The 27930-nt window shown below is 54.4% G+C and overlaps 2 protein-coding genes across 2 annotated transcripts in view; one reads left to right on the top strand and one right to left on the bottom strand.

Moving 5' to 3' along the window:
* TFIP11 (tuftelin interacting protein 11) overlaps positions 1–4650 on the top strand; it is a 148832-nt gene extending 144182 nt beyond the window's left edge. Inside the window, exon 13 of the mRNA XM_063315320.1 lies at positions 4638–4650. The gene's annotated coding sequence lies outside the window, so the exon portion shown is untranslated. The remainder of the gene's footprint in view (positions 1–4637) is intronic.
* GRK3 (G protein-coupled receptor kinase 3) lies at positions 255–27930 on the bottom strand. The gene is made up of 21 exons (XM_063315321.1): positions 27768–27930; positions 21830–21906; positions 15280–15353; positions 11909–12010; positions 11558–11632; positions 11175–11236; positions 10450–10501; positions 9499–9590; positions 8662–8761; positions 7444–7522; positions 6952–7082; positions 6389–6483; positions 5976–6083; positions 5487–5553; positions 4497–4597; positions 3844–3910; positions 3278–3373; positions 2873–3035; positions 1961–2097; positions 1758–1871; positions 255–1099 (listed from the first exon to the last, which is right to left on the bottom strand). The coding sequence occupies exons 1-21, from the start codon at positions 27878–27880 to the stop codon at positions 938–940; spliced, it is 2067 nt and encodes a 688-aa protein (XP_063171391.1). The 5' UTR covers positions 27881–27930; the 3' UTR covers positions 255–937.

Raw genomic sequence — 27930 nt, 5'->3', positions numbered from 1 at the left:
CTTCCCACAGGGAGGGAGGGTGGGCTTCTCCAGGGCCAGCTTCTACAGACCCCACAGATGGCAGGCAAGCTGCTCTGAGCTTTCTCCGCGACTGGGTCCTTAGCAGGCCCCAGGCTCCCAAGACCGAACCAGGAATGGGGCGGAAACACCAGGAGGATGTATCCTGGAACTGCCAGAGGGTCGAGCTAGGTCACCCAGCTGCCCGAATGCTCAGTCTAGCATTCGCACACCCCACGTCTGACTACTGGGTTTGTCTAGGACGTGTTCTTAAAGTGCCACTAAACCACTGGAGACGGCGAACAGTCATGAGAGTGCTCGTGTGCCTCTCCCGTGGCACCACTTGTGTAAGAAGAGGAAGACAGACAGACAGACAGACACACAAAAAAGTGCACAATCACTCATTTCTCCCCAGCAAAGCTTCTACTTGCACCAGTCCAGCCACAGATCAAAGGAGCAGAACCCGCGGCAGAGGCTGGCAAGATGGGTGGGAGACGAGGCGAGAGTCCAGAGTCACTTTTGCCTAAAAAGCAGCAGTAGCAGCAGCACAAAACTGGAAGCCACACGAAACATGTCAGGTTCAGTTGCTCAGAGCGTGTGAAGAGAACACCCCAGTGGGGCCTGGGGCCCAGGCCTCTTCTGCGGCAGGTGGACCCAGCCGGGGAAGAATCACCGTGCCCCGAAGGTCCAGAGCGCCATCCCTGTCCTGGGCCCCAAATCTCAGCAGGCGGTCGCCACCTCCGATGGCAGGGCCAGATGGCTCGGCTCCTCCAGGCTGTGCTGCAGCTTTTCCCTCTGGGTTGCGTCGCCTGGTGGGCGAGTGCCCCTTCCACTCCTCCCTGCCCAGCACTGCCCCGGGCTCTGCCCTTCGCCCAGAAGAGGGGACAGCTGGGCCACAGGGTGACCAAGGCCCGCCAGCTGGTCTCCTTCCCACAAGCCGCTACAGGCCGTTGCTGTTCCTGTGGCTCAGGGGGGGCTTGCTGAGCTCCACCCCCGCGGAACAGGACTTATTCAGGAGCTTGGGGGCCCTCCGCAGCAGCTTCTGGGCCTCCATGAGCGCCTCCGTCAGCTCCTTCTTCCACTGCACCAACTCGGGGTCGCTCTAGGAGAGGAACACACCGGCGCTTCAGCACCCACAGCCTGGCAATGGAGCGGTCCTGATGCGCCAACACACCGCTGCCTGGGAAGGGCAGGACTGGGGGCAGAATCCGTGGTGCCCTGGCTGAAGTGCCACCCAGTTTGGCCTCCAGTGCGCCCCGTTCAAGGCTCGCAGCAGAGGGCTTTAGCCTCAGCCTCGGTTCTCCCATCTGCAAACTGGGTGTATTCTAGGAAGCTGCCATGCAGCAGCGAAAGAACGCTGCTTCCGGAGACTTGCTGCTCTCCTGGCTGTGGAGCACAGAGCTCTGGGGATGGGTGGGGCCACACCGCACTTCATCCCCGGGACGTGTGGCCCGGGAGCTCCGCTGCTTGGCACAGACTGGACCCACCATCTCTGCCACGCAAAGCACGGCCCCCCAACCTTCCGATGGCTCCACTCCGAAGCCCACCAAACCCAGCACGCTCTTTAGCTAGTAAGGGTTTCGGATCAGAGGCGAGGGAGGAAAAACAGTGTTGCGTTTTCAGCAGGGCCCACTCCACTTTCCGGCGGCAAAAGGGCCACACAGTGGGAGGGGGCGGCACTGGCGCTTTCCCAGGAGGAAGCTCCGTGCCACCTGCGCGGGGGTGTGGCAGATGACCCCAAGCCAGCCCGCCCCGGTTACCTCACACTGGAGGACGAACTGCTTCCCGCCTTTGATCCTGAGCAAGATGCACCGTTTGTCCCTGATCTGCGTTTCCTCCACGGAGAGAATCTGCTCCATCGTCAGCAGATTCTGCTGCAGGGCGAAAGGAACCCAGAGGTTTGCCACCCTTCGGAGCAGAGCGTGGCGGGGGCAGCCTGGGGCCACAAGGGGTGCCCACTCACCCGGGAGTCCCCCTCCCCTCGCCACTCCAGCCGGTTCGGGAAGAGGTAAAAGTAGCGCCGCTGCCACTGCGTCAGGAAGGGGTTCCCCAGCTTCAGCATGTGGCCGTGCACGATGCAGTCCTTGCCCAGGGCGTAATCTGCGGCAGAAAAGCACACTGTGAGCGGTGGAGCCAAAGGGGCCCCGCCCTGACGTTCCTCGCGGCCAGCTGTGCGGGCTTTGGAAGGCCTGGAAAGCTCCCTGCAGGGCAGACCAGAAGTGGGGGCCAGGGCGGGGCCACCCTTGAGCTGGGGGGAGGCCTTCTGGACAGTGCCCGGGCTGCCCAGCAGGAGAGCACCTGCCGCCTTCCTGCCGCTGGCAACCAGGTGAGCAGGAGGCCGGAGCAGCCAGTCTTTGGCCTCGGGCTCTCCGGGGCCTTTCCCTTCCAACAGTAGAAGGGTTCTCAGCTGACGCAGTTCTTGGGTGGAGGGGCGCCAAAGGACGCCCCTCAGTGCCCACTGGCCCTGCTCCTTTGCCCTCCTGACCTCCACGGCTGGATCCGGGAGCTGTTGCTGGCAGCAGTCCAAGACAGCACACTTTTGCCCCAGCAGCCCCCAGGAGCCAAATGCCTCTCAGTGCCCCCTACGAAGGGGCACCTGGAACTGCCAGCCTGGCAGGGGCTCATCTCTCCATCCGTCCTCTGAACCCCCCCCAGCTCGCCCCTTCCCCCAGTGCCCCCACCTCTTTCTGAGCCATAGCCAAGGCTGGGCACGTACCTTCCCGCCCGGGGGCTTTTAGAGAACGCACGTCTGGTAAAGACACCCAGCGAGCTACAGGCCGCTGTGCACTTCCTAGGAAAGAGCCCCATCCTGGGCAGGAGGCAGTTCAGTGGCCCACCCTGCCCACCGTGAGTGGCCCCCGAGCCCAGCACCCACCCTCTTCGTGGCCCAGCTGCTTGTTCTTCGCCCGCTTCCGCATCTCCGCTTTGTCTGTGTCAGCATTCACCGCCTCATGGACCGTCTCAGCCACCTCCTGCTGCCAGCGCTCAGAAATCACCAGGGGAAAGTTCTTGTACAGCTCTTGGTCGCTCTCCAGCAGCTGGTGGGAAAGGAGGGGGAGAGGGCTCGCCTCCAGAGCCACCCTGGCCTTGGACCCCCGTGAGCCGCGATCCCACCAGCCTTCCCTCCAGCAGCCTCATCCCGGCCCCGCAAGGCTGAGGTGGTACGGGAGGCCCCAGCACTGTACCAGCCCTCCCCCTCTCCTGCACCTCCCTTCTATGAGGCGCCCATTATCAGCCCCCAGACAGAGCCATCCTCCCCCACCCCAAGCACCCTGGCCACCTTAATGCCCTTGGTGTCTTCTTCATCGAAGGAGCCGATGTCAAAAGCATCTGCCGCGTTCACTTCTCCCCTCGGGGGAATCAGAGGTGGGGAGTACTGCCAAAGCAAGGGGAGCAGAGTTACAAATCTGCCACCTGGGGGGGAGAGGAAAACCCTGGTTTTTATTTACTTAGAAGGGCGGCGTTGGGGAGAAGGCCTTGGCGTAAACCGGGTCTTGGCAATCGTGCTCCAATTCAGCAATGAAGCGCCAGCAAAGTTGCCAGTCGGAATTTCTATGGCATCATCGTCCGTCTGGTAATGAGGTCCTCACGCGCTCCAGACCTGCCACTTCCAGATGTGCTGAGTGGCTGCCCAACACATCTGGAGGGCATCAGGAGTGTCCCCGGTGGGCTCCGAGGGCCAGAAGCAAAGGTGGAGAGGAATCAGCAGAGGCAACAGCGACGACGGAGGCCGGCAGGGGGTTAAATTCAGAGGAGGAGGAAGGCAGGGGAAAGGGGGATTTCCTGCAACAGCACCAGAAGATCCTCTGGCGATCTGTGGCATGAAGGCTTGCAGCCATGGCTCACCTTTTGCAGGTAAACATGCTGCCAATCGATCCCTTGGAAGAAAGGGTGCACTTTGACTTCCTGGGCACTGTGGGATGCAGCACAAGCAGAAAACGAGCTTCACCGCCCTGAAGTCGCACACCTGCCCCGTCTCCTCTTCAGAGTGGCTGATTCCGCCCCACCATAGGAAAAAGAGGTCTCTGACGGTAAACTTCTTAAAGGACCAATGCCAGGGGTGTGGGAGAGGGAGTGCCCACTGTGCCAGGATCCACCTGATATGCCAGGCAGGTAAGGGGGGGCTCTGGGAATATGTGGGCTGGGCACACCAAGGGTCTCCCTTGGAATACAGTGACTTTGGGTCCCTTAGAGAGTCCACAGCAGCCGGTGGATTGTGCATTTCTGCTCGGCAGCGGTCAGCGGGACATCCTTCCACAGGTGAGCAGGACTGCCACCCGGCCCTCTGGGCCTGAATTGGGAGCAGCCTCACAGTCCCAAGTCTGGGACCCCCTTGTTTTCTGGGACATGCCCCCCACCCAGCAGAGCACAGCCCCGTCTAGGCAGCTCCCCCCTCAGCAGGAAGAAGGAACGGATTCTTTAGCCAATCCAACCAGGTCAGCAACTAAACCGCCCCAGCCCTCGCCCCTCCACTTAAGTCCCTTCCAGGCAGGACTCACCCACCACCTTGGCAGCCAAGCCTCTTGGTGACGTCTCGCTGGAGAAGCCCCTCCAAGACAGACTTGAGTTCGGAAGAAAAGGAATCCGGCAATTCCACATTCTGCGGAGAAAGCAGAGGCAAAAAGCTCCCGGAGCTGAACTTGCCTCCACCCCAAGTTTAAGGTCTTCCCGATGCCCGCCTGCGTGCCCGGTGGATCTCCAGCTCCCCCAGAACGGGGGCCAGGTGTACCCCACAAGGCTTCTGGCACAGGATTCCCCTCCGAAGCCTGTCCCAGAGCACCTTCCACAGGCTGGAGAATGGCGGCTGCAGCACATTCAGATTAAATTTCTTCATGCTTTTAATTACATTGTGAGTTTACGTGTAGTCCTCGCTTAACGACCAATCATTTAGTGATGGTTCGGTCTTACAACAGTGCTGAAAAAACAACTTGTGGCCAGTCCTTGCACTTACAACCGTCGCAGCATTCCCTGCGGTCACGTGATCACGATTCGGGTGCTTGGCAACCAGTTCGCGTTTACAACTGTCGCAGCAACCCATAGTCACGTGATCACCATTTTCGACCTTCCCAGCCAGCTCCCAGCATGCAAAACCGATGGGAAACCGCATGGTTCACTTAATGACTATGTGGTTTGCTTAACAACTGTGGTTATTTGCTTAACAACTGCCGCAAAAAGGTCATAAAACCGGGTCAGATTCGCTTAATGACTGTTTCACTTAGCAACCAAACTTCTGGTCCCAATTATGGCTGTTAAGCAAGGACTACCTGTACTTGGAGGAAAAGCTCCTAAGCCCAGGAATACAATAAAATAAAATGCACGATGCCGATGATTATCATATTTTTGTTCACGTTTTTAAAACTGCTGGGTGAAGTCGATCGTAACAAAGAGGCAACGTATGAAACGTCTGAAGCCAACTCAAAAAGGGGTCCGTGCAAAGAAACAGGGTCACGACCCAGCTTGAAACACAAACCACTCAGGCCGCCGCTTACCACGGTGAGCGTCAGGCGGTCGATCTCGTGCTTGTCTTTGGTCTTGTGCTGCCGGAAAGGGCTGTGCCTACAGAGAGGAGAAAACGGTAAAGGCGCCAGTTCAGCAGGGCAGGGAGGAAAAACCGGGGGAAGCGCCCTAATTCCCCGAGACAGGCGGAAGAGCAGCCGGCTCGCAGGCACAGAGAGTAAATCCAGGCGGTGCACTGGGGGACTCCCCCTCCCGGACAGACGGGCCCAGCGACTCGCACACCAAAGCGTTTGCACCGGCTTTACCGCGAGGGAGAGGGAAGGCGGCTCTCGTGCAGGGTTCCTCAACAGTGGCAACTCTGAGATGTGCGGACTTCAACTCCCAGAATCCTATTGCAAAACTTGCATTTTCGCTCAGCCGCAAATCCGAGCTTCTGCCCTCTCATTCCTTACCTCAAAATCAGACCCGACGGCAACATCCCCACTGAGAAGGCTCGGTCAGTCCGAGAGCGCAGGACTCACCCTCTGAGGAGCTTGAAGAGCATGCACCCTAGGGAAAACCAGTCGGCAGTGCTGTCGTACGCCGTCCCCTTCTGCAGCACCTCTGGAGCCATGTAGCCATGAGTTCCACTGGGTAACGGGAGGAAAAGACGTCAGTCGCTGGAGAGGTCCACAGAAGTGGCCAAGACCAGTCTGCATGGTCACCTTGCAGGACCGTCTAGAACTCAGCACTGACACCTGGGCCAGCCTCTTGGAGCAGAAGCGGCAGAGCTGCCAGTTCCTTGGCCAAGGGGCCCCGGGGCCACACCCTGGCATCGCCCACTGGAAGCATCAAGAGGTAGCTGCCGAGGGAGGGCCAAACTCAGGGCTTGGTCTCAGCCCGCAGGGGAAGCACTGTTGGCGTTTCCCTGCAGAGCCTGTCACAGCCTACTCACACGCTGGCGTGGGGCTTCTTTTTGGAGAAATCGCACGCCAGACCCAGGTCAGATATCCTCACGTGACCATGTTCGTCCAGAAGAATATTTGCTGGCTAGGAAGAAACCAAGAGGCCGCTGCTACTCTGCAGCCAGGAGACGCTTGCCTGATGGAGCAGCCCACCAGAGGCAGGTGCAAACGGTCACAGACCAGCACAACCCCATGCCAAGCCCCTCCACGGAGGTGTCCCAAGGAGGGTCTAAGCAAGCTCCAGTTCTGGGAACAGGGTAGGCAAGAACAACTGTGGGGGATTTCTGTAAAACCCAGAACCTTGCAGACTTTGGTGCCAACCAACACTGGCCTGGAGAAGGAGCTCCCTCGGCAGACAGGCCTGTTGTGTTCTTCGGACAAACGGCGACAGTCACCTCTTCCAACACGATCCTGTCGCTCTCTTGCCGCCTCCATTTTAGGGCACAGCAAGGAATGGCCAGGATGAGACACCTTCAGGGAGGCCGCTTTGCCAAAGCCACCAGCTACCTGCCTTGGCCTCCCTGGAGCCGTTTCGCCTCCCAGCAGGAGTTACCTTCAAGTCTCGGTAGACCACGAAGCGGCTGTGCATGTGCTCGAGACCAAGGATGATCTCGGTAGCATAGAAGCGCATCTCCTTCTCCAAAAACACCCCATGCTGGGAGAGGTGGTAGTGCAGATCTCCACCTAGGCCCAAGAAGGTCCAACTTCAGCAGCGGCTTTCCGTGCAGAAAGCCCTGGGTTCAATCCGTACTGTCCCCACCCTGCGCGGAGGACTTGGGACGGCCTTTACGGACAACCATGGGGAGTCCCTGCTGTGGCAGCCAGAAGCCTGGGCCTTCTCCACCAGGGATCAACCACTTTTCACATGCCCAAGAGACCCACCAAGCCTCCCTTACTGCTGGCATGCAGGAGACCAAGTCAGACCCACCTGTCTTTACCCTGCTGTACAGAAGGGTGGCGGTCTCTGCCCAGCAGGGCTGGACTTGCCCAGCCATCTGAACGCCTTCCCCCCTCCAAGCCCCCCACCCCGTTTGCTCCCATTTACCATTCATCAAGTCCAGAATGAAGCACAGCTTGTCAGGCGTGTGGAAGGCATATGTCATGCACACGATGAAGGGACAGTCCTGGGCGGGGAGAGACTGAGGTTGGCACAGTCCAAAGAGCCCCTCCCAGCCCAAGGTGTCTGTGCCATCTGCAGGGAGAACATCCAGGAGCCCCTCACGGGGCCACAGACACATGGCCCCCCACCCGCCATGAGGGCTCTAAGCTGAAGATGAGGGGCCAGCCAGCGGTGAGAGGAAGGCCCCTGCCAGCTCTTCTCCCTGCCTTTGGACACGCCTGCCCAGCTCCAGATGGGGCCTAAACCCTTTTGGATTGACCAAGCTGGGGGCCCCAATGATGGCCGAGTTATAGACAAGCTTGATAATCCTCGAAGATTCCCGCAAGAGTAACATCGGGGAAGTTGGGCAGAAGCGCATCAGGCCCGCTCTTGCCAGCTGCTTCAAAAAGAGCTGCGGCTTTTCCACAAGAGCCTTCTGCAAATCCACCCAAGTCAACTGTAAACTTTCAACACTCCAAAAAGTTCTCTCTAGAAACTGAGAAGGCCCCCCACGCAGAGGAGCAGGGCATAAAAGCTGCCCTGGCCCCTGCTCCTCTGAGGCCTGAGTTGAGTTGAGGGATGAGGACTCTGGACCACAGAGAGATTCCTCCCTCTGTCCTTTCACGCCACGCTGACCCATCAGACACCCTTCCCCAACAGGCTCTTCAGAGCAGGACAGACTTAAGCCAGCCCTCCCTGGATCACGGCTGAGGCCCATCTTGCCCAGCTGCCCACGTCCTTCCTCCGCTGGTCAATTCCTACGCTGTGGCCCCCAGACCTGGCATCAAGCAGCAGGTGCCCTCTGCACCAGAAGGCTCTAGATGGCTAAGCTGGCTAATAGCACCCTTTGATCTGTCCCTCCCCTACTGCGAATGCACCCATGGCAGCCATCCCCGCCCTCCAGAGGCACTACCCCCAACTGCCAGCCCTCACAGCCTTGGGCCCTACTGACTGGGGCCAGTTGGAGGTCAACGTGCCTCAAACAGAAAGCAGCCACTGTAAGACTCAGGCTGCCCCGGCAGAAGCCTGCCTGGAAGTCTAGCTTTGGCTCCTGTTGGCCAGGTTGGCAGCCCAGTCTCTCTCCCCGAGCGTGGCTTCTTCCCTTGAGGCAAGATCTCCCCATTTTCCCTTGCACCACAGCCTTGGATCCAACCTGGCACTCACCCCAGTGCTGACAAGGGAGAGCATGATCCGCTCGTTCAAGGCCAACGTTTCCCCTTGTTTCATCTTGATCCTCTTCTTGTCCAAACATTTCATTGCATACCTAAAAAGTTGTACAATGAGGCTAAGGGGAGCTCCCCAATCCTTGGAGGCCACTTGAGAGGCCACGAAAGTACCCTGTTGGCAGCCTCTAATGGAAAGGGCAGGGCCCGTCCCCTCGCCTGCTCCCAGATCCTTCGGTCTGGGATTTGATTTGCTGTTTTATGAATCAAAAAGAATTAAACCCGGGGGTTTCTCAGGGCACAGCAATCGCTCTGCCCATTCCTTGTTTAGAAACATTCAGAGTTCATGCTGATTTGTCCTGATCGGTCACCATGCCTGACCGGAGCCCCCTCAGAAGCTGTGCATTCAGCTGCGCACAACCCACCTCCTTCGCAAGGGTCCAGCTCATCCAGATTCATGCTTCTAAGTGGAAGGAGCGAGTCCATGTGGGCAACACCAATGCAACAATCCTTCCAACCATTAAGCATTCAGTTGCATTTTTATGCTTTGGGCATAAAAGTTGAGAAAACCTATGGGCCACCACTCCACACACACAGACACAGACACGAACACACCTTCCCACGCTGCCACCCTTCCCAGATCAGCTGAAGCACAACCCAAACAACAGGGCAAGATGTCTTTCAAAGAGAAAATGTTCTTCAAACTTCTGGAGCACTGGGAGAATTATATTCGCAAGGTGGTAGCCAGCCCCCACCCCCTCTGAGTGCTCTGTTTTCAATGCTTTTGTCTGGAACAATCCCAGATTCTCTCATTGTGTATGCAAGCAACTCAACTGACATTTTCCCCGTGTCTGCTTTGCGGCAGCCGTAGACCTCTCCAAAGCCCCCTCTCCCAATGATCCGATGGACGCTGAAGTCATTCATGGTCAGCTGCAAAGAGAAGAGGGCAAAATGGAACCATTTGCCTCCCAAGCTCAGCTTCTCAGGGACGCGTTCAGAAAAAGCCCCCTTTGCCCTTTTGCTCTTCAGAACCTGAGCGAAAGACCGACTCTTCCCGTGGGGCGATCCCTGCGGGGATTGGAGATGGCACAGAGGAGGATCCAAGAGCCAGACGCACAAAGAGCTTCAGGGAACAGAGGGCACATGTGAAATGGGGGGGGGGCGGATTCAGTCAAGCACAGGAACCAGGGCTCAAAGCTGAATCTGCTGTGCAGGGGGGAATGGTCCCAGTCTAAAACGCCTCTTCCCTACAATGCTCAGAAACTGCGTCTTCATACCAGGTTTAAAAAGAACCGTGGATTTGGGGCCAGAGAGCAAGAGGTCCTAACAACTCTCTCTGCTTTGGGGGGTTCACCAGCGGGGTGCGGCAATTCTTTCTTTCTAAGTCAACAAACACAGGATTACACCTAGCAGGGGACTGTCTAAGAAGACAAAAGAAGCCGTCCTTCTGAAGGGTTCTGTGGCCTACTTTCGTTAATTCACTAAAATTCCATGGCCAATGGACATCAAAACTTTGCAAATCAAGATTACATTCTGAACACTTAAGGCGCAACTAATCTCTGTTGTGTCATCCCAAACTGGCACTCTGGCTAAAGAACGTTTCTGGATCACATCGAGCCCTCCTAAGATGAACGCTGTTTATACAACCCTTGGTGAACAGCCACCACTACACGGTCCACCAGAAACTGGACCGTGACTCTGCCCATCCCCGATTTTACACTGAAATGTGCACGGAACAGCCAGCAAAATGTCAGGAACATGCCCCAAAGGACCTTAAGTAAATACTTACATGAATATTCAGCTCTACATTTTTCCACTGGCAAAATCTTGTAAACTTATCACTGGAAACAAGAGAGAGAGATATAGCTATGTCCAGGACAATAAAAATAAACCTTTGTCCTGAGATTAATTAGGGAAAAAAAACACGTTTCTGATTTTTGAAAGCTCTGTTGATTAGCCACTTTTTCTAATCTGGTGTCCTGAAATCAGGACTTTAGCAGCTGTTGTTTGTGATGCTTCTTCTGAACGGCATGGAGGGATTCCAGTAAAATCATTGCAGAAATGGCACCAGGCTTCCATATTTCCTAATCCCCTGAGATTCCCACTTGAAATGCATTCTAAAAAGTCCTTAAGTAAATCCTGAGGGAAAAACATGAACGCTCCAATTCAGAGAACTCGTGTTTGTTTTAATTACAAAAATAAAGGCCTGCTTACTTCTGAAAAGTCTGCAGAACCACCCCACGTATAATTCAATGGTTCCTGTTGTTCATTTTGCAGGAAATGCCTGAGGTGCAAGTAGCCCCAACATTTCTGGAGGGCCCCATGTCGGAGAAGGTCTGCTTAGACTCCCACAGCTAAGCTAAACTTACACCCTTCCGGAAGACGCAGCGCGTCTGCCTCACCCAGCTGGCCCTTGCTCCTTCCTGCAAGCCAGGCCCAAGCCAATCCTGCAGAGACCCCCGAGGGCCATCAGGCAGGGGGCTGCAGAGGAGGAATACGCCACCCGACCCCTACCTTTCCAGAAACATTTGGAAGATGCTTCCTCGCAGGCTATCACAGATTTCTTCTATGTAGGGCTACAGGGGCGGAAAAATCAAATACGTTGCACTTATCAAAACCATGTTGGCATCCATAACATAAAATCAAGATTAAAATCAACTTTCCCCAGTCTGGTGAATGATTTGGGGCTATGCCCAAACTGGCTGAGGATGATGGGCTTTATATGCCAATATATTTGAAGGATGCCAAGTTGGGAAAAGCTGATCTAAACGCCGAGTCCATCTCTCATTTGGACCAAAGTCTTAACCATTCCATGCTTTCTGCAGAGTAAGTCACTTTTGCCCAGGGATTTATTAAAACTGTCACTCTGCAAAGGCACGAACGAATTCCACGCTCACCTGGAAAAGGTTGGCCGGGACCTGCTTCTTGGCGAGGCGGGACTGGACATGGCTGATGGCTTGTTTTGAAAACGGCTGTAGGGAAAAGGCTTAGATGCACTCATTCTTGTATTTTGGGGACCAAAGACACTTGAGAACATCTGCAGCAGGGCTGGGGCACCCCTCTTCACCCTTTGAGGCTAGAGAGGCAGAACAGGGGGGCTCCAATGCCCTGCACCAACACTGCAGCTTAAAGATCAAAAGCCACTTTTTCTAGACGAGCATTAAGGCAAGCTGCACCCAGAACCGGGGAGTCCCCGCCGCCTTACGCCAAGCGCATTCCCGCAAGGCTTGCTGGGGGTTCACACGCACGTGCGAGCAAGACAGCAGCTCCCTCATGATGTAGGCGTCGTAGATTTGCCGGCTCCTGATGAGACGCTCCTCCTCGGAGTCAAGCTCCTCGTATTCTTTTATCTGAAAGGCCCAAAGGTGCCAACAGGTCAAGCCCAGGCCTTGCCCGAGGCCGCTCTTTAACTGAGGGTGGGAGCGCCTCTCAGCCCGAGGGGGCATTCCCTCTGTAGGGGCTGCAGGTTGGGGGCAGATGGGAGAAAAGCGAGGAGCAGGCAAGGCGGCACACTTGTTTAGGACATGAGTTTCAAGACACACTGAAACCCCCTTGAAGGGCCAGCCGAAGGGAGGGAAAGGACCCTTAATGGGAGGGAGGGGGGACCACTTGGGGCTGCCTGCAAGGCATTTTACGGAACTGAACAGCCTGGCTGAGGAGCAGATCTGCACTTCCCTCTCCTCAGACCCCAGGCTGGTGAGCCATCTTGAAGAACGGAAGGTGCATATCCTGACCTTGAATCCTCAGGGCCTCCAAGACCAGGCCAGTCTTCTTCCGTGTTTCTCTCTCTCTCTCTCTGGGCCCAAGATCAGACTGGGACCGAGCAGCCAAAGGCTGCCTTAGCAAACAGCGCCTGTCTGCCTGCCTCTCCGCATTGCTCTCTCTCTTCTTCTAGAAAGCCAGCCATCTGCTCCAGTTTCTCTAAGCGACGGGCACTGGTGCTGGCCAGGCCCACCGCACAAGCGCCTTGCCTGTCGTCCCTCCTGACACATCTGGCCTATTCTGGGAACACCCAAGAAGCTCTCCTTGCTTGGCAGGGCAGGGCAGAGGCTCAAGTGACAATCAGCGCCTTGGCTTAAAACCGACTCAGCTCCATCTGTTTACACCTCGAATCGGTTTCCATGGAAAAGCCACTTTGGTCTTCACATCCGGTTGGCAGCCGCGCCAACATCTGAGAAGGGGCTTCAAGGGGTGGGGGGCAATGGAGTGAGGCTTAAATCCCGCTGTTGGTGAACGCCTGCATTACCACCAGCCAGGCTGCCCCGTGAGCCTTCCTGCATTTCTCAGCTTGTAATTAAGAACCTCTGATGAGGAAATGGATCCCTCGTTATCCCAGCTGTGAGCCCACCCCCCAGTGCCCAACCTGAGCCATAAGCAATTAAATCTCCGGCCTCTGGGAACTCATCCATCCAAGAGGCTGCCCTCCTGGGCCTCTGCCTGAGAGACAGCTGGAGATGGCGGCTCCTTCGTTGTGTGGTGGGGGGAGACTGTAACGCTTCATCTCCCAGGAAGAGGGAGGGCCCCCTCCAGCCAGAGGGGAGGGAGTCCGATGAAGCGGCCCCCTCTGCTCCTGCATCCTGCCATCCCTGACCAGCCTCCAGCCACCGCACTCCAAAGGTGCCATCCAAGCCACCATTGCAGGCTTTCTGCAGGTGGTGCCTGTTGTGCCTCTGATCACATCCAGGCGGCAGGCCATGTCTTCTTAACCAGATGCTGCCAGACTCAGTCCTACTTCTGCAAGAGCCACGCAGGCTCTGGGTCCCGGGGGCAGGCAGAGGAAGCCCTGCACGCAGCCTGAACCTGCCTGCCAACCAATCAGGGCACATCAAGACCTAAAATGCCCATGTTGTAAGGGCTCGAGGGCTTTAGAGTGCCACCAGCAACCTTTGATGGCTCTGGACATTCTCCAGAGTGCCATTCTGTGCCTGGACCGCCCTTCTGCTTCTAGACAACACTGTTAATATGTTTTCTACTACAGATTAAGGTTACTATGGTAACTAATCATTTTGGCCAGGTGAAGAGGTTGAATTTAATTGTCCCCTTTTCACGTGTTAATGGTTGCATTGCCTAAGGGAGGAACTTGCCTGAACTTGTTTTAGTTTCAGTTTCCCTTCTCTGTAGGCTTGCAGAGAATATGCAGCGGAGAGAAATCTCTCCTCTTAGCAAACAGCCTTTAAATATGTTCGTTTTCTGTAAATAAAATTATTTTTATAGAAATGCCTGGTGTGTGTCTTTTCTGATCTCTCCTGGGTCAAAGGCTTCCTAGCAATCGCCAACAAACACCAGCCCTTCTCCAGGATGCTCCTCTTCCAGGACTAAGACTGAAACATCTGGAAGCCAACTGTGCAATTCACAGTGCCTCACTAAATAGCAAGTCCCATGGGGTGCAGTGGAACTTACTCAGTTGGCAGCCTCAACTCAGCATCTTCCAGGGCCCTGACATCCACAGAGAGCGTTCACAGAACTCAGCACCCAGCCCACACAACTCCTTAAAACCCACAAAGGGAAAGCACAGGTTAACTGACAGCTGGGTGAATCATTCCTCAAAACACACTTTGCTGTGACTCATGGAGCAGCAGATGAGTTTCCTTGAGAGTGGAAGCTCTTGCAACACACTCCTCTGATCAGATTTATTCTACGCTTAAATGTACCATTATTCCACCAATAAATTCATGGATGGGGCCACCTTTGCTGCAAGGAGCACAGCAGCTGATGCCAGAGCACCAATTTCTCAGGTGTGAAAGGTCCTTGTCTCTCCTCCCGGCCTCTCATCCCAGGCTGTCAAGAAACCTGCCCTTAATTCACCAACTAACCAATAAAAATTAAGAGTATCTGCTTCTCATCAAAACTGCATAAACGTGTCTCTGAGATGCTGAAGGAACTGCACAACATAGCCTTGGTGTTGCTAGAAATCAGAGTAGAAAGAGAGGTGGCACAGAAACAAGGATGGGTGGTGATACAAAGGCCCCAATTTTTAAAAGGGTCGCAGGAGCACCCTGGAAAAGGCTTCCTCCCTTTTGGGTCCCCACCAATCCCAGTCAGTTTCATCTGCCATGATTTTGCGTTCCCCACGACACAAATACACCAGAACCGTAACTGTGGTTTCTACATCCCAATTCTCTCATGCTCAGCTGTCACTAATCCACAGCCAAACCTATTTAAGTTGCACCCATCGGCCAGCCACCCTGGACTGAGATGCTCCGCAGTTGTATGTCCATCTCCAAAATTTGTCCCAGTTTGCTAAGGGAAACCCTCCCAGAGCACTGAAGGATGGATGGATGGATGGATGGATGCAATATGGGAGTAAATTCAACAATCACAATTTGAAGCACAAACATAGGTTGTAATGTTGCAAAGAATCCACCTTGTCTTTTAACTTAGCATAAAACATATTCAGTTCCTTTGCTCTGTCTTGTAGCAAAAAAAAAAAAAAAGGCAGAACCGAAACAGGAAAGCTATTTATGCAGGATATAACGATGACCAAGAAAAAGACATTTTTACATGCACAAACCATTCATGAACTGAATGAATAAGCAATTCCTTCCTGGACAGATACTTAAACGTAGCAAGACCCTTTTCCTCACTTAAAAAAAAACTCCAGAAAAGCGCACAGTCCCACCTCTTCGTAGAACTTCAGCTGCGGAACGCCATCCTCGATGTCGGTCTGGCAGAAGTCTCTGAACAAGAGGAATCCTACGAGACAGACCAAGGTCATGATCACGAAAGAAGCACAAAATTTGATCCCAGGCAGGACATCTTACAGCCATCCAGGAGACCAGTTTTGATCTTCTGCATCTGTCCCTCAAGGAATGGGATTAAATGGTCCAAAAAGTCAGGGCCATGAAAAACAGAGACAGCTGGTAGCTTGCATGGAGCTGCTAATAGCCAGGCATGTTCTGGAAGAGCAGCAGCAGCTTTCATCAGCAGGAGATGGGATGCCAAAGAAGACATCAGGAGAGGGAAAACTGAGACTCTACCTAGACATCATTAGAATTAAAAGAAACTGCAGAAAAACGTTCACCAAGAGTCACGGGGGAGATGTTCCTACTTAAATGCAAGCACAAACACCACATGGACTGAATCACCAGCCGGGGTGGCCATCCAAGGCACGCCAGTCTGCAGGTATGGCCCCCCCCATCCCTTGACCTGAAGCAAGCTCTGTCCCCTGTACCCCGTCCCCAAAACACACACAGCTGCAGCTTCCAAGCACCACCGAAAGTTGGCACTACTGCAACAAAAAGGAGGACACTGCTACAGATGGAGAGAGAAATCCAGAGGATGCCAGGTTGTGGAAGAGCAATTCACCGTTCAAATACATGGGAAATAAGCCCATTTGCTGTGCTTAATTTCTATTATGGTAAAATTAAAAGTAGTCCACTACTTCTAACTCCCCGGCTCAGACCCTTTTGGGAGTTGGCCCCAGGGAAAAGGCTGAGATGATGGAGATCCCGGATCCAGCTGGGCTTCTCCGACCATCCACCAGCTGCCAGATCCCGCTCTTTCCCATTCAAAGGGAGGGCGAGGGATCTGTTCCTATGGCAATTGCTCCTGGCCCGCAGCCCACCCCGGGGGCCCCATTTCTATACCAGTGAAGATGGAAAGGACATTAATCCAGTTGACTCACCCACCCTGGGCAGAGGTGACTCTGCCTGATGAGTCACAAATGGCAGACAAACCCCTGCCTCGCACAGTCTCAGCATATGGCCAATTAACACTCAGAGACACAAAACCACAAAGAATATATTCATTTTGTAAAGGACTGAAAAAGACATAAGCCAGCATGCCATTAAGAAATGTCTGACATTTGCTGATGGATTTGGGGGCAGCCTAAGCTTTATTTGCAGAGGAAATGCAAATATTTGCAGGGAGAATATTGCAATTTTCTTGGCAAGGCTTTTCAACATAGGCTATATACTGTTTGCCAGGACTGAATTATTAACAGAATATACCACCCTCCATTAACACTGGCCTTTACCGTTGAGTTATTTCAGGGCCTTCTCTGCCCTGGGGGTAAACATAACACAACCCTCCCCGACTCCTTTTGATAAAAATCCTCAGTGTTTCTGGTCTCTGGTCTTGGATACTTATTCACTTCTGAATTTGTAAGCTGTCTTTTTGGGGTTAACTCTCCCAAGGCATTCCCTACATATTAACAAATGGAATAATTCATGCAGAGGACAATGCAACCCCTATCTAAAATATTATGACAGCATTATGATAAACAATAAATGGTAAACGAGACAACTGAATAAAACAAAAATTACAGAAAAAAAATCATCTCAGATTGGCAACATTTTTTTCCTAACACAGGTGGGCAACCTGTGGCCTTCAAGTGCTGACCATCTGGCTGAACTATCTGGGGCTGGTAAGACCTTAAGTCCAGCACATCTGGAGAGAAAAAGCCAGTGGAGGGTTAAGGTCCTTTAATGTATTTCCTAGACTTGGGCTCCATTTGATGAAAAAGGGCCTGGGGAGGACCTGCGGGGTCGCTCTAGGCTTCTATGGCCAGGACAGGAGAACAGTTGATTAATCAACAAACAAGTCTTGATTTGAAAAGCGAGTGTCCTTTACCCAAAGGCCAGGGCTATTTTTAAACCCATTTTATTTTCACATCTGTTTCCTTCATTTAGCAGCAGGGTTTCATCTACGCTGTCTTTTTTTAGAAGACTGTGTTTTCTGTCTTCTTATCCCAACAACAAAGCAATCCTGCCCCAACGTTAGCAGAGAGAAGAACAAACTCAGCCTTCGAAAACGTGGCAGTGAGACAAGCAGATGCTCCCGCAATCAGCTACAGGTCCACCAAGACCGGCCTGTTCTTTCTGAGCCTTATTTGGCCCAGAAATTCAGCACCTTTGCTTGCCTCCTCTTCCCCAACCTGGTGTCCCTTGTGTGTGCTGGACGATCCTTGGCAGGTCTCCACCACCAGGACAGCAAGAAGGAGCATGACCCGACAACCGTAAGTCTCAGATCAGCGGTAAAGGCACCCCACGCGGCAGAATTGTGATGCCGGCTTCCCTCACCACCGGTCAGGCTTCCTGGGAAAGCTGCCGTTCCAGAGTATGGGGAATGGCCTGCATTAAGGGCTGAGGGCATCCCAGTGGAAGCTGCCCTAAAGGGCTCCCCAGAATGCAAAGCAAACAGCCCAGCTCAGATGTGCTCCCTGATAGGCTACACACAGCCTCACTGAAGTTGCTCGCATCTGGCCCAGAACCTGCCCATGTATCAGCCTTCAAGGTAGACCAGACTAGGAAACCGGCGTCAGGCATGCTAATGCTACTTTTATTTTGTTTTATTTTATTAAATTTAGCCACCACCTATCTCCCCCCAAAGGGAGGAGTATTTTATTATAAGGTTGCAGTAACAGAATCTTGCAGGTCCGAATGCGCTTCCCCCTCCCTCCCTTTATCGTCCTGAGAGCCAGGGAGGGCCAAGTCTGAGACGCTTCCTCCGATTACGGCTCTGCCCCGGACTCAGGTTTCTTTTATCTGACCCTTGTCTTGCTTGCAACTCTTCCTCCTGTTCCTCGAGGTTCTTCCTTCTTCCCATTATGTACATGGCCTGTCCAGGACCCACAAGCCAGGCTACCCAGCACAACCAACAAGGCAACACCCAGCTATCGATGGAAGTGAGGCAGAAATATGCTCAGCAGCTTCTTCTTCAACCTTTCCAGACTGCAACAGTTTTCACCCTCTGCCAAGCAAGCAGCAGCTAATTTTAAAAGATTTTGCATAACATGTTATCCCTTTAAGAACCCCTATCCCCTGATTGTAATGGTGGGGGAATTGATTTAAGTAAAACATTTTCAAACTGACTTTTCACCCTCTAACCATTGGCGTATTCCCCACTGCCCTAACAACCAGCTGCAAAAACCATGATAAGCATTTCAAAATCCAAACCAAGTTTTAAATAAACGTACAGTGATGGGCTCCCCTGATTGAAACAAACAGCTCCCCAAAATCGTCAGCACACAGGAAACTGCAGGAAGGACCACTTTCAAACCAGAGCACCTAATCTAAGCTACTGATAAAGTCTTCATCTTTTCCAGGGACTGGGGAAGCTTCCTACGATCAGCCTCAAGCTACTGTCTCAGCACAGGAGACAAACAGTGAGCCTGTCAGTTCTTAAATCCCAACACAATCATATTGGAGCAAGAAGGAAACGGTGGAAATCCTCCCTCTGGAAGATTAGTAAATACAGAGAAACCCCAGGAGCAATTGGGTGGATTATTCAAAAAGCCCTGCTTACAGGTTTGGCTTCGCAAGCATTACACAGCCACTCAGCATCTGTTGGGGTGTTTTTCTAAGGGCGATCTTACGCAGGATTTCTACCAACCAGGTTTCTGGAGGCAAACCCCACAGAGAGAAAGGGGTGAACCTACACTGCATGTCACCCACACTCACACACACGCATGCACTCCATGTAATACGAGCACCCACAGTCATGCAGCAGCTCCCTCCAGAAACTGGGAAGGCGAGGAGCAGGCGAGGGTCTGGCTGGCCATCTCCTGCCTCACTGTGGCTCTGCAGGAGAGCTGCCCCTCTGCACACTGCCGGGCCTGTCGAGGCAGCTACCGCAGCTGGCCAAAGCATGCCGGCCTGAGCCAGAACATTTGACAAGCAGCATCTTTGAGCCCCACTAAGAGGCAGCAGCTGCACAGGTCCTACATGTATTGCTGGCCGGAGAGAGGGCAAGGCCATTCTTCATCAGCCGCATGGCTACACCTCTGCACGCCGGCATGATGATCCTGCCCCACCCTTCCCCTGAGGATCTGGGAAGCAGGGCTTGACTTCTGCTCCCCAGTGATCCTAGCCACGCAAAACCACGGTTTCTTTTAGCCACGATGCAAGGGACTTTCGGAATCCCCCAACAGCCAGGCTCGATCATCCAGACATCACTTCCGGGAAGAGGGCCGGCCCCAAAGGATCTGCTGGCAGCCCCAAATCTCCCCCGCCGGGAAGGCTCAGCCAGCCGAAAAGGTTCCACTTCTTCGCTCCTTCTGGCTCCGTCCTTCAGGAGGGCAGCCCGCCTCGCATTTGCTGCCTGTTTGTGAGAAACGCTTCAAAACCGGCTGCCCTGAAACCTGGCAACTTCCTGGAGAAGAGGCAAGCCAGATTTTGTCTGCTCAGCACCGGCCCTCCTTGCCCTCCCCAACCTGCTGCTCTGTGGGGGTGTTGTTGTTTATTCGTTTAGTCGCTTCCGACTCTTCGTGACTTCATGGACCAGCCCACGCCAGAGCTTCCTGTCGGTCGTCAACACCCCCAGCTCCCTCAGGGACGAGTCCGTCACCTCTAGAATATCATCTATCCACCTTGCCCTTGGTCGGCCCCTCTTCCTTTTGCCCTCCACTCTCCTGAGCATCAGCATCTTCTCCAAGGTGTCCTGTCTTCTCATTATGTGGCCAAAGTATTTCAGTTTGGCCTTTAATATCATTCCCTCAAGTGAGCAGTCTGGCTTTATTTCCTGGAGGATGGACTGGTTTGATCTTCGTGCAGTCCAAGGCACTCTCAGAATTTTCCTCCAACACCACAGTTCAAAAGCATCGATCTTCCTTCGCTCAGCCTTCCTTATGGTCCAGCTCTCGCAGCCATATGTTACTACGGGGAACACCATTGCTTTAACTATGCGGGCCTTTGTTGTCAGCGTGATGTCTCTGCTCTTAACTATTTTATCGAGATTTGTCATTGCTCTTCTCCCAAGGATTAAGCGTCTTCTGATTTCCTGACTGCAGTCAGCATCTGCAGTAATCTTCGCACCTAGGAATACAAAGTCTTTCACTGCTTCTACATTTTCTCCCTCTATTTGCCAGTTATCAATCAAGCTGGTTGCCATAATCTTGGTTTTTTTGAGGTTTAGCTGCAAGCCAGCTTTTGCACTTTCTTCTTTCACCTTCATCATAAGGCTCCTCAGTTCCTCTTCACTTTCAGCCATCAAAGTGGTATCATCTGCATATCTGAGATTGTTAATGTTTCTTCCAGAGATTTTAACTCCAGCCTTGGATTCCTCAAGGCCTGTGGGAGTGCTGGGCTGTAACTCCATCATCCCCGGCCAATGGAAGCTGTAGTCCCACACGTTGGGCTCTCGGAAGCACTGGCTTCCTGATGCAGCCACATCGCATGCCGGGGCCGGGGCAGAAAACGCGCTCTGCTGGGCCCGTCAGCACAACAGGACGCAGGCAAACCTTTCCTTGGGAGAACCACCAACTGCAGGAAACAGGATGCCAAGGGCAGCCAGAGGAGTTAAACGGAGTTCACAGGTTTCAGAGGGAGCACGAAACATGCTTCCCGCCCAGCCCGCCCCCAGCTGGGCGGGGGCCTCAGAGGAAGCCACAGTGCAAAAATGGCAGCTTCGCCAGGGATAAAAATAGGGTTTCCAGAAAAGGCGCTCTCGTGGGCCGCCCACCCCCACACTTCCTACTCCATTCGGCAAAGGACAGGGCTGAGGAAGATGGGCAGATCTGACCCACGGGAAGCTCTGCTCCAGAAGCCCCGTGGAAATGCAACAAATTTGCATGACAGCCCTCCGGAAAAGGCTCCCTGAACAGGGTGCCGGAGTATAAGAAGTCCCAAATCGGCCTCACACTGGACCTCAGCCAGCCGCAGCCTGAACTCGGGAGGAGGAGCGAGCAAACAAAAGAAAGCCTCGTGGGACTCCCTTCTCCTCGCTTGGGGGGCACATTTCTAGCCACTTCCCTCAATTTTCTAGTTATCCCCTTTCGGAAAGCAGTGGGGTGCCGAAGAGTAGTCTGATGAGGGCAGGTATTTCAGTCCAGGACTGCAAAGCGGCAAACGTCACTTCAGCCCTCAATCCACGGGGAAACCCCCAAACGATGGCTACAGGCCAACGTAGAGCATCTCCCCGACTCTGTGAGGCCTCCAGACTGTGGGACTCAAACGGGGCTCCTGGAAGGTGTGTTTGCATTTCCAGGAGAGCCACATGCCACCAAGAAGTCATAGTGACCATGGCCACCCTGGGGCTTTGCATGGCAGGACCTAAAGGGAGGTAGAGCCCTGAAGTAGAAGCAGCAGCTTTTCTCGTCTAGCCTGTCATTCCCCCAAATGATCCAGTTGCACCTGAAGAGCGCTTTGCCCGCAAAGCCCACCTGCTGAACTGCTCCCCAAACTCAGGCTGGGCATCTGCCCTGCTTCACCTTCAGCTCACCCAAGACTTACCAATCTTCTGACTGAAAACCTTGTCAAAGGTCAGTTCTCCTCTCTCCTCCAGATACTTGTGCATCACGCTGCGGATGCTGAAAGGAAAAGAAGAGCAAATGGGTTACTCCTAACTGCCTCTGGCCCCAAAAGGAAATAAAGATGGATGAACCCCCCCAAGTCATGTTGTATCAGTGGAACGTGGGCCATCCCTTGTATGGAGTCGTTTTGCATGGTGCAGGGGTGCATGTGCATGATTAAAAGGATCCTGTCGCATCCTAACCCAATTAAAAGAACAAAATTCAGGACAGCCAGAAAAAATAACGAAACCTAAAAATTATGCTGCAGAATAGCCAACTTAGCCAAAAACAGAAAACGCCTGTAAGTTGCTTGGACCAACCAGAGGCGACAGCTGCTTGCTTTCATCCAGCGCAAAGACCCTTCCCACCCGCTGGAGTGGAGCCGATCCACTGTGGCTGCTCCTGACCCCGACAGGCCAGCCTGAATGCTGAGGAAGCACCTCAGCACTGGAGTAAGTTCTCCCATTTGAACTGGATACTCCCAGGGCAGGCAAATCCTCCCTGGCTGCCTGTCCAGCCCTGGGGCTCCTCTGCCCCACCCAAGCCGTCTCCCTGCACCCACCCGCCCCTCGCTGCGAGTGAAGGCCGACATTCTGCCAGCAGAGGCGGCCCTTCGTCTCTGCCAGCACAACGGCAGCACAGGACGGGTAGCTCAGGGACCAAGTCACCAGCCGGCCTCGAGCGAAGAGCGATGGGGGAAGCCAAGAAGTGTGCCGTGATGCTCCAGCTTCCCACTAACAGAACTGACTTCTGGCACCTCACAGTTTTCCAGTCATAAGAAAGCAAGTACAGATTAGCACGGCTTGGGAGGGTTGACTGGCTGCCCCCCCATCCCAATGGGACCTTCCTTCCGGGGGGCTTGGGGCAGGAGCCGGCTGCCAAAGGCAACCACTGCACATGGGTGGAGGGGGAAGGCTTTACAGCAGGGATCCCGAGAGGCGCTCCTCCCTGTAGGGTGCTCAAAGATACTGTTCCTCCAATAAATCAAAAGCCACAGCGTGTTTCATCGCCATATTTCTCCCCCTCTGGGTGACTCTGTGCCTGGCTCACTTAGTCACCTGTGTTGGCAGCGGGAACAATCCATCTTTTTGATGCCAGCTAAGAAGCTGAGCAGGTTTGGGGAGGGGGAGAAAAAGCAGCACAGGGCACCAGAGAAAACCACAGGCCCAGCTGAGGACTGATAGACCACACAATCGAGTGGCCCTTTCCGTGGCACTTTCAGATCAGAACCTGTTAGCGCTTGCAACACTCAGACTAAACCACCGACCACAACTCATTTCTCACGACAGCTGGGTTGGGTGGTACAATTCCCCCACCGGGGCAGACAAGGCATCCATGGGGACAGAAGATGCCAGGCAAGGCACATCCCAGCTCAGCGTGGAGTGGAGTGGATGGGGAGCAAACGTCGTCCAGCTCAACCGGCACCAAATCGGCAAAAACTGCCATTGTCCAAACGGGTCTAGCAAATCAGCAGCTCAAGCCACGTGCAATGCATCGGACCACGTCTTGCTCATCTGGAAGAGACTCCAGAAACAGAGTGGCTTCTTCTGCATAGCGGGAGAAGGCAGTGCCATCTGCACATCTGCACAACTGCACGTCAGCCCTGGCCTGGAGGGCATTTCCCCAGGGAAGGCCTTTCTCACTTTCTTTTAGGATAATGACTGGAGTCTCACGAAGTTCTGTCCTTTTTCTAAAGGGGGGAAAAGGAGAGGCAGCTAAGAGCACTAGCAAACGTGTGCCAGAGGTTTTTGGAAACAGGGGAAGAAGCCAGGCAGGGGACCATTTTTCCCCTTTGTAGTTTACACTGCATTAGTTTCCGGGTGAGCCCTGCTGCTCAAACACACCTATTGTGGCTCCCAGCACAAACACCTCCAGTTACACACTGCGTGGATTTCTTTCAGATTTTTGCTTTCATTCACCCTCGATAAACATCCACCTCTTTCTCAGCTTGCAACTATAAATGTTTTCCTCTAAGCCGTCCCTTTATCAACAAGTAGCATTAGGGAGAAAGACAGGATGCATGAGGGATGAAGTCAATTAATGCCGCCATCGTCCTCTGTCATTAAGCCTGCCAGAGCCAAGCAGAAGTACCCTTGTGCCCCAGGGGAAGCCTAAGTGGGCTGCTTCACTCCCACGCTCCCCTCGCGCTGCACCAGCCTCCAACACATCTCTCTGTGAGCTGGAAGAAGCAAATTTGGAGCAGAAATTCCAGTGCACAAAACTCGAACCCCTCCCGATCCCTGGGTGCTCCCCAAACCGTAAGCAGAAGAGCAGCGCCTTCCCACCTCCCACTACTGGGGCCTTTCCACTTATTTATTTAATCACATTTTTATCACCGCCCATCTCCCCCACTGCTGAGCAGATGCTGTAATGGACAAGCTACACACAGACACACACCCCATCAAAGCAAGGAATGCCCACCATTCCCACCACTGTGCTTGCCGGCCAAATGACAGCTAGTCTGCCTCCATTCTGCCATCAGACTGAATGCTCATTTCATACAGATTATTCTAAGACTGCCACAGAAGAAGTCCCGTTCTGCTGACTGGCAAGCGAAAAAAGCAGACCAAGTGCTCTTGCTGCAGAAAATATAAATAAATACAGGCAGGACATTTGGTCTGAGTGGAGCTTTGAAAATCCCCCAGCCTCATTCCTTCAGTTCTTGATTAGAGTCATCCATTACTTTCACCCTCTGTTTCTCTCTCTCTGCCTCTCTGTTCCCTTTCAAGAGCAACACCGGTTCTCCTGAAGAATGGCGCTCTCTTGGTTCGTCCTTCTCCACAGTGGTCGGCAACGACGGAGGCCCCAGGTTGGGCAGTTCTGCTCTAAGAATCAGCTTTGGCCCTTTGCTCTGACTGGCCCCCCCATGACCCAGAACCCTCCCGACCTACCACCGAGGTCACCCGAGTCAAACAGTCCGGCTGGCATGCAAACAAAAAGGCGAACACGCTCTGCCCCCAGCAGGCCTCTCCTTACTCTGAGTCCAGCCTTCCTGCCCCAAGGCCTGCCTGAGGGCCCCAGGTGGGGGAAGGCCACCGAGCAGCGCCCTTCCTGTCTCTGAAGGGGGGATTTGGGATTCCACGAGGACTTCGCCCTCGGACTCGGCTGATCTCATTCTCAAGGAGAAGAGCTGAGCTACGTCACCATGGGAAGAAGAGAGGGACACGGGCAAGAGGGGGCAGCCGGACTGGGATCCTCTGGACCCCCCAGCTCCGGTTCTCCTCCCCATGTGCTTTCAGTCTTTCCCGCTGCACAACAGACTCCAGCCTAGTCCCTGCTCTCCTGGTCAAGCAGCACCCCAAGCGACTCTCCCGGGCTACGGAGCCCTGTCTTTGTGCCAGAGACGGACTTGAGGCAAGGGCCCTCAAATTCTTCTTCTTACACAATTAAGTCATTTAGATGTATTTAGGACAGGAAAACAGGGCATGCAGCAGGTGCAGCAGCTTCAGCCAACTGACACGCCAGGCGCACAAAGCCAAGATGCTCAGCCATGTTTCTTTGCAGGAGATAATGTCAAGGGAGCCTCGTTGCCAGACGCCAGGCCCACACTCAGAGAAAGCACCGTCAAATTTACGGCCCAGGGTTTCTTTTGAAAAATAAGGAGACGGCAAAGCAAAGCCCAGAAACCCTGCCAGTCAGCAGAGTTGGTGAGCCAAAGCATCTGGAGGCCATGAGGTTGCCCACTGCCCTCCCAACTGCCAAGGCACTTGCCCGTATTCAGAGAAAGGGGCAGCAGGAGAGGACAGCCCCCATCTGGCAGAGTCTCCGAGGTCCTGCACCTGTGTTCCGGGTGGCTTCCGGTGCCTCTTCCCTAACGGGGACATTTTAACATAAATTTCCCAAGTGAGTCGCCACACCTGCCGGTGTAGAACCGCCACCAAAAGCAGCAGAGAGAGAGAAAGGCAGGAGGAGAGCCAAGGCCCGTTGAGCACGGCACTGTGGGGCAGAGGGGCAAGCAGCACCAGTCCTCCTGCACATGCCCCACTAAGCTGCCAACGGGCACAGCCTCCCTTCGACAGGGCGGTGCGCTTGGCAAGCATCAAGGCCTATGATGCCAAAAGCTCATTCTGAGCATTCTGAACATCAGAGGTCCTGGACGGTCCAAGCAGCATGCTTTCGCCGGCCACGCCATTTTTAAACTTCTTTCTAAAGGCTTTGAGACCTCCAGCCATTTCCCGAGGCGGGGGCCAATTATGACCAGTAACAATTAGGACCAGTGTTACCAGTTCAGAGCAGCTCCTCTCAGCTCCTCGATTCCAAGGAAGGGCACCGCTGATCCACTTGGCCTGAGCTAGCCCCCCCCACCCCCACCAGGACGCCGGACTGCAGGAGGCCCCTGGAAGCCACCTGAGACACACCTCTGCGCCGAGAGTTGCCTCACCGCCACTTCGCACATTCTGCAGCAGAGAGGAAAACATCAGTGCCGGGCATGGCTCGTTCTTCAGAACTGAAGCCATGGAAATCGCTCTAGAACTGAAGAGCTGGCAAGGGGACCCCTCTCCCCTGAGCCCCCGAGAGAGGAGCACAGGAACCTCGGGCGGGAAATGACATTGGCAACGTTCCCAGAGGGTGCTGAGATAACAGAGCGAGAGGGCCAGGACGGAAGGTGGTCCCCATTCGGGCACCCGGTTGGAGACGTCTCCGCGGAAGTGGGGAATGCATCCCTCATACAGTAACCCTTCGTGGTGTCGGCTTGGCCAGGAACACAGCGCGGATCTCATAAGCCGTGAATCCAGAGACAGAATCACAGCCTTGAGGATGACAGAAGACGATCCTGTCTCCAAGAACTGAGGGGGGCCACTGCAGAGATGAAGAACCCCAAAGGCCCAGGCCATAACCAGAATTCACACGCAACGCAAGGATCGTCGGGGCTCGGCTTAACAGACTGGGTTTGAAGCCGGCCATTACCATTGATAAACCATAAATTATGGCTTAGTGTGATGGCTGAACCCAGGCAGCCGTGACTAAGGGCAAGAGGTCAACTCCACCACTGGGCAGTCACGGAGAGGCCACCCCAGGATAAATAAAGGCCTCCGACTAAAGTGCGGAGAGGGATGGCCAGTTGGGGAAGGGACCACGCTGCACTGGGGTGGCCCTTGGCCTCAGTGAGGCCGCTTTTACATTCTCCGGGAGGAGGAAAAGATGGCCAGGGGTTAAGCTGAGCCTCCCAAAATGAAAAGACATACATTATTCATTCCAGGTGTCAGCCAACCGCATCCCAAGGAGAGGACAAGAAATGAGCGCCAGATCCCACCTTTATGCCACAGAACTTCCAACAAATACTGGAAGCAGAAGCTGGCCCTGGAATGGCTTAGGTGGATTTTGGGGACACTGCACATGCACCCCAGGCCCCTCCCTTCATTCCAGCCCCTTTTGGGCAACGGTCAAGGAATGAGATTGGTGATATGGTGAAGGATGCAGTTGCTTTGGGGGGGGCAGTCCAACATCCTGGTCCTGGGGTGGGGGCAAGTACAAGGAGGGGTGGACTATCAAACCCGTGAGTGATTTCCCCCTGGGATGTGGGGAGCCAAGAACCAGAGAGATGGTGCCCTTTTGGTCCTTGTTGGGGGGTGAGCAAAGGGTTACTGGGAGGGGGAAAGGATGCTGCTGCTTTGACCTGGGGAGGGGGCCCTAGAAAGGAGGCACCTTGGGGGGCTGCTGGAAGGAAACAGAGGTGGGGTGTGCAAAGGGCAAGGGGGCTGCTGCTAAGAGAGAGTTGGGCGGGTTGGGGCTGGGGTTGGAGGGGTCCCCCCCCCTTCCAGGTAGGTCACTGGCAGGGAGTCCCCCTGGACCAGGAAACCCGCCGGGGGCCGACCTGGGGCCTGGCCTGACCCTCGCCCTGGGGCCGAGCCCCCGCCGGCCGGGCCCGGCCACCTCACCTGGGCTCCGGGAGGACGATCTTCTTGCTGGCCCGGGCCGCCGGGGAGCTCCGGCTCTTCTCCATGGCCATGAGGTAGCTGACGTCCGCCAACACCGCCTCCAGGTCTGCCATCTTGGCGGTGCCCGCAGGCCTGGGGGCCAGGCCGGAGGGGCCCTCGCGTC

The sequence above is a fragment of the Candoia aspera genome, chromosome 15, assembly GCF_035149785.1.
Source record: "Candoia aspera isolate rCanAsp1 chromosome 15, rCanAsp1.hap2, whole genome shotgun sequence".
NCBI lineage: Eukaryota > Metazoa > Chordata > Lepidosauria > Squamata > Boidae > Candoia > Candoia aspera.
The sequence above is the reverse complement of the archived record's forward strand: the minus strand, read 5'-3'. Positions and strand labels throughout refer to the sequence as shown.

Bases quoted from the DNA above. Each gene is read 5' to 3' on its own strand.
- GRK3 (XM_063315321.1), bottom strand. From the start codon at position 27,880: ATGGCAGACCTGGAGGCGGTGTTGGCGGACGTCAGCTACCTCATGGCC. The intron at 9,591-10,449 runs GTAAGTATTTAC...TTCTCTTTGCAG, and splicing joins ATGTAGAGCTGAATATTCAT to CTGACCATGAATGACTTCAG. The intron at 8,762-9,498 runs GTCAGTTGAGTT...ACAACTTTTTAG, and splicing joins AAAGCAGACACGGGGAAAAT to GTATGCAATGAAATGTTTGG.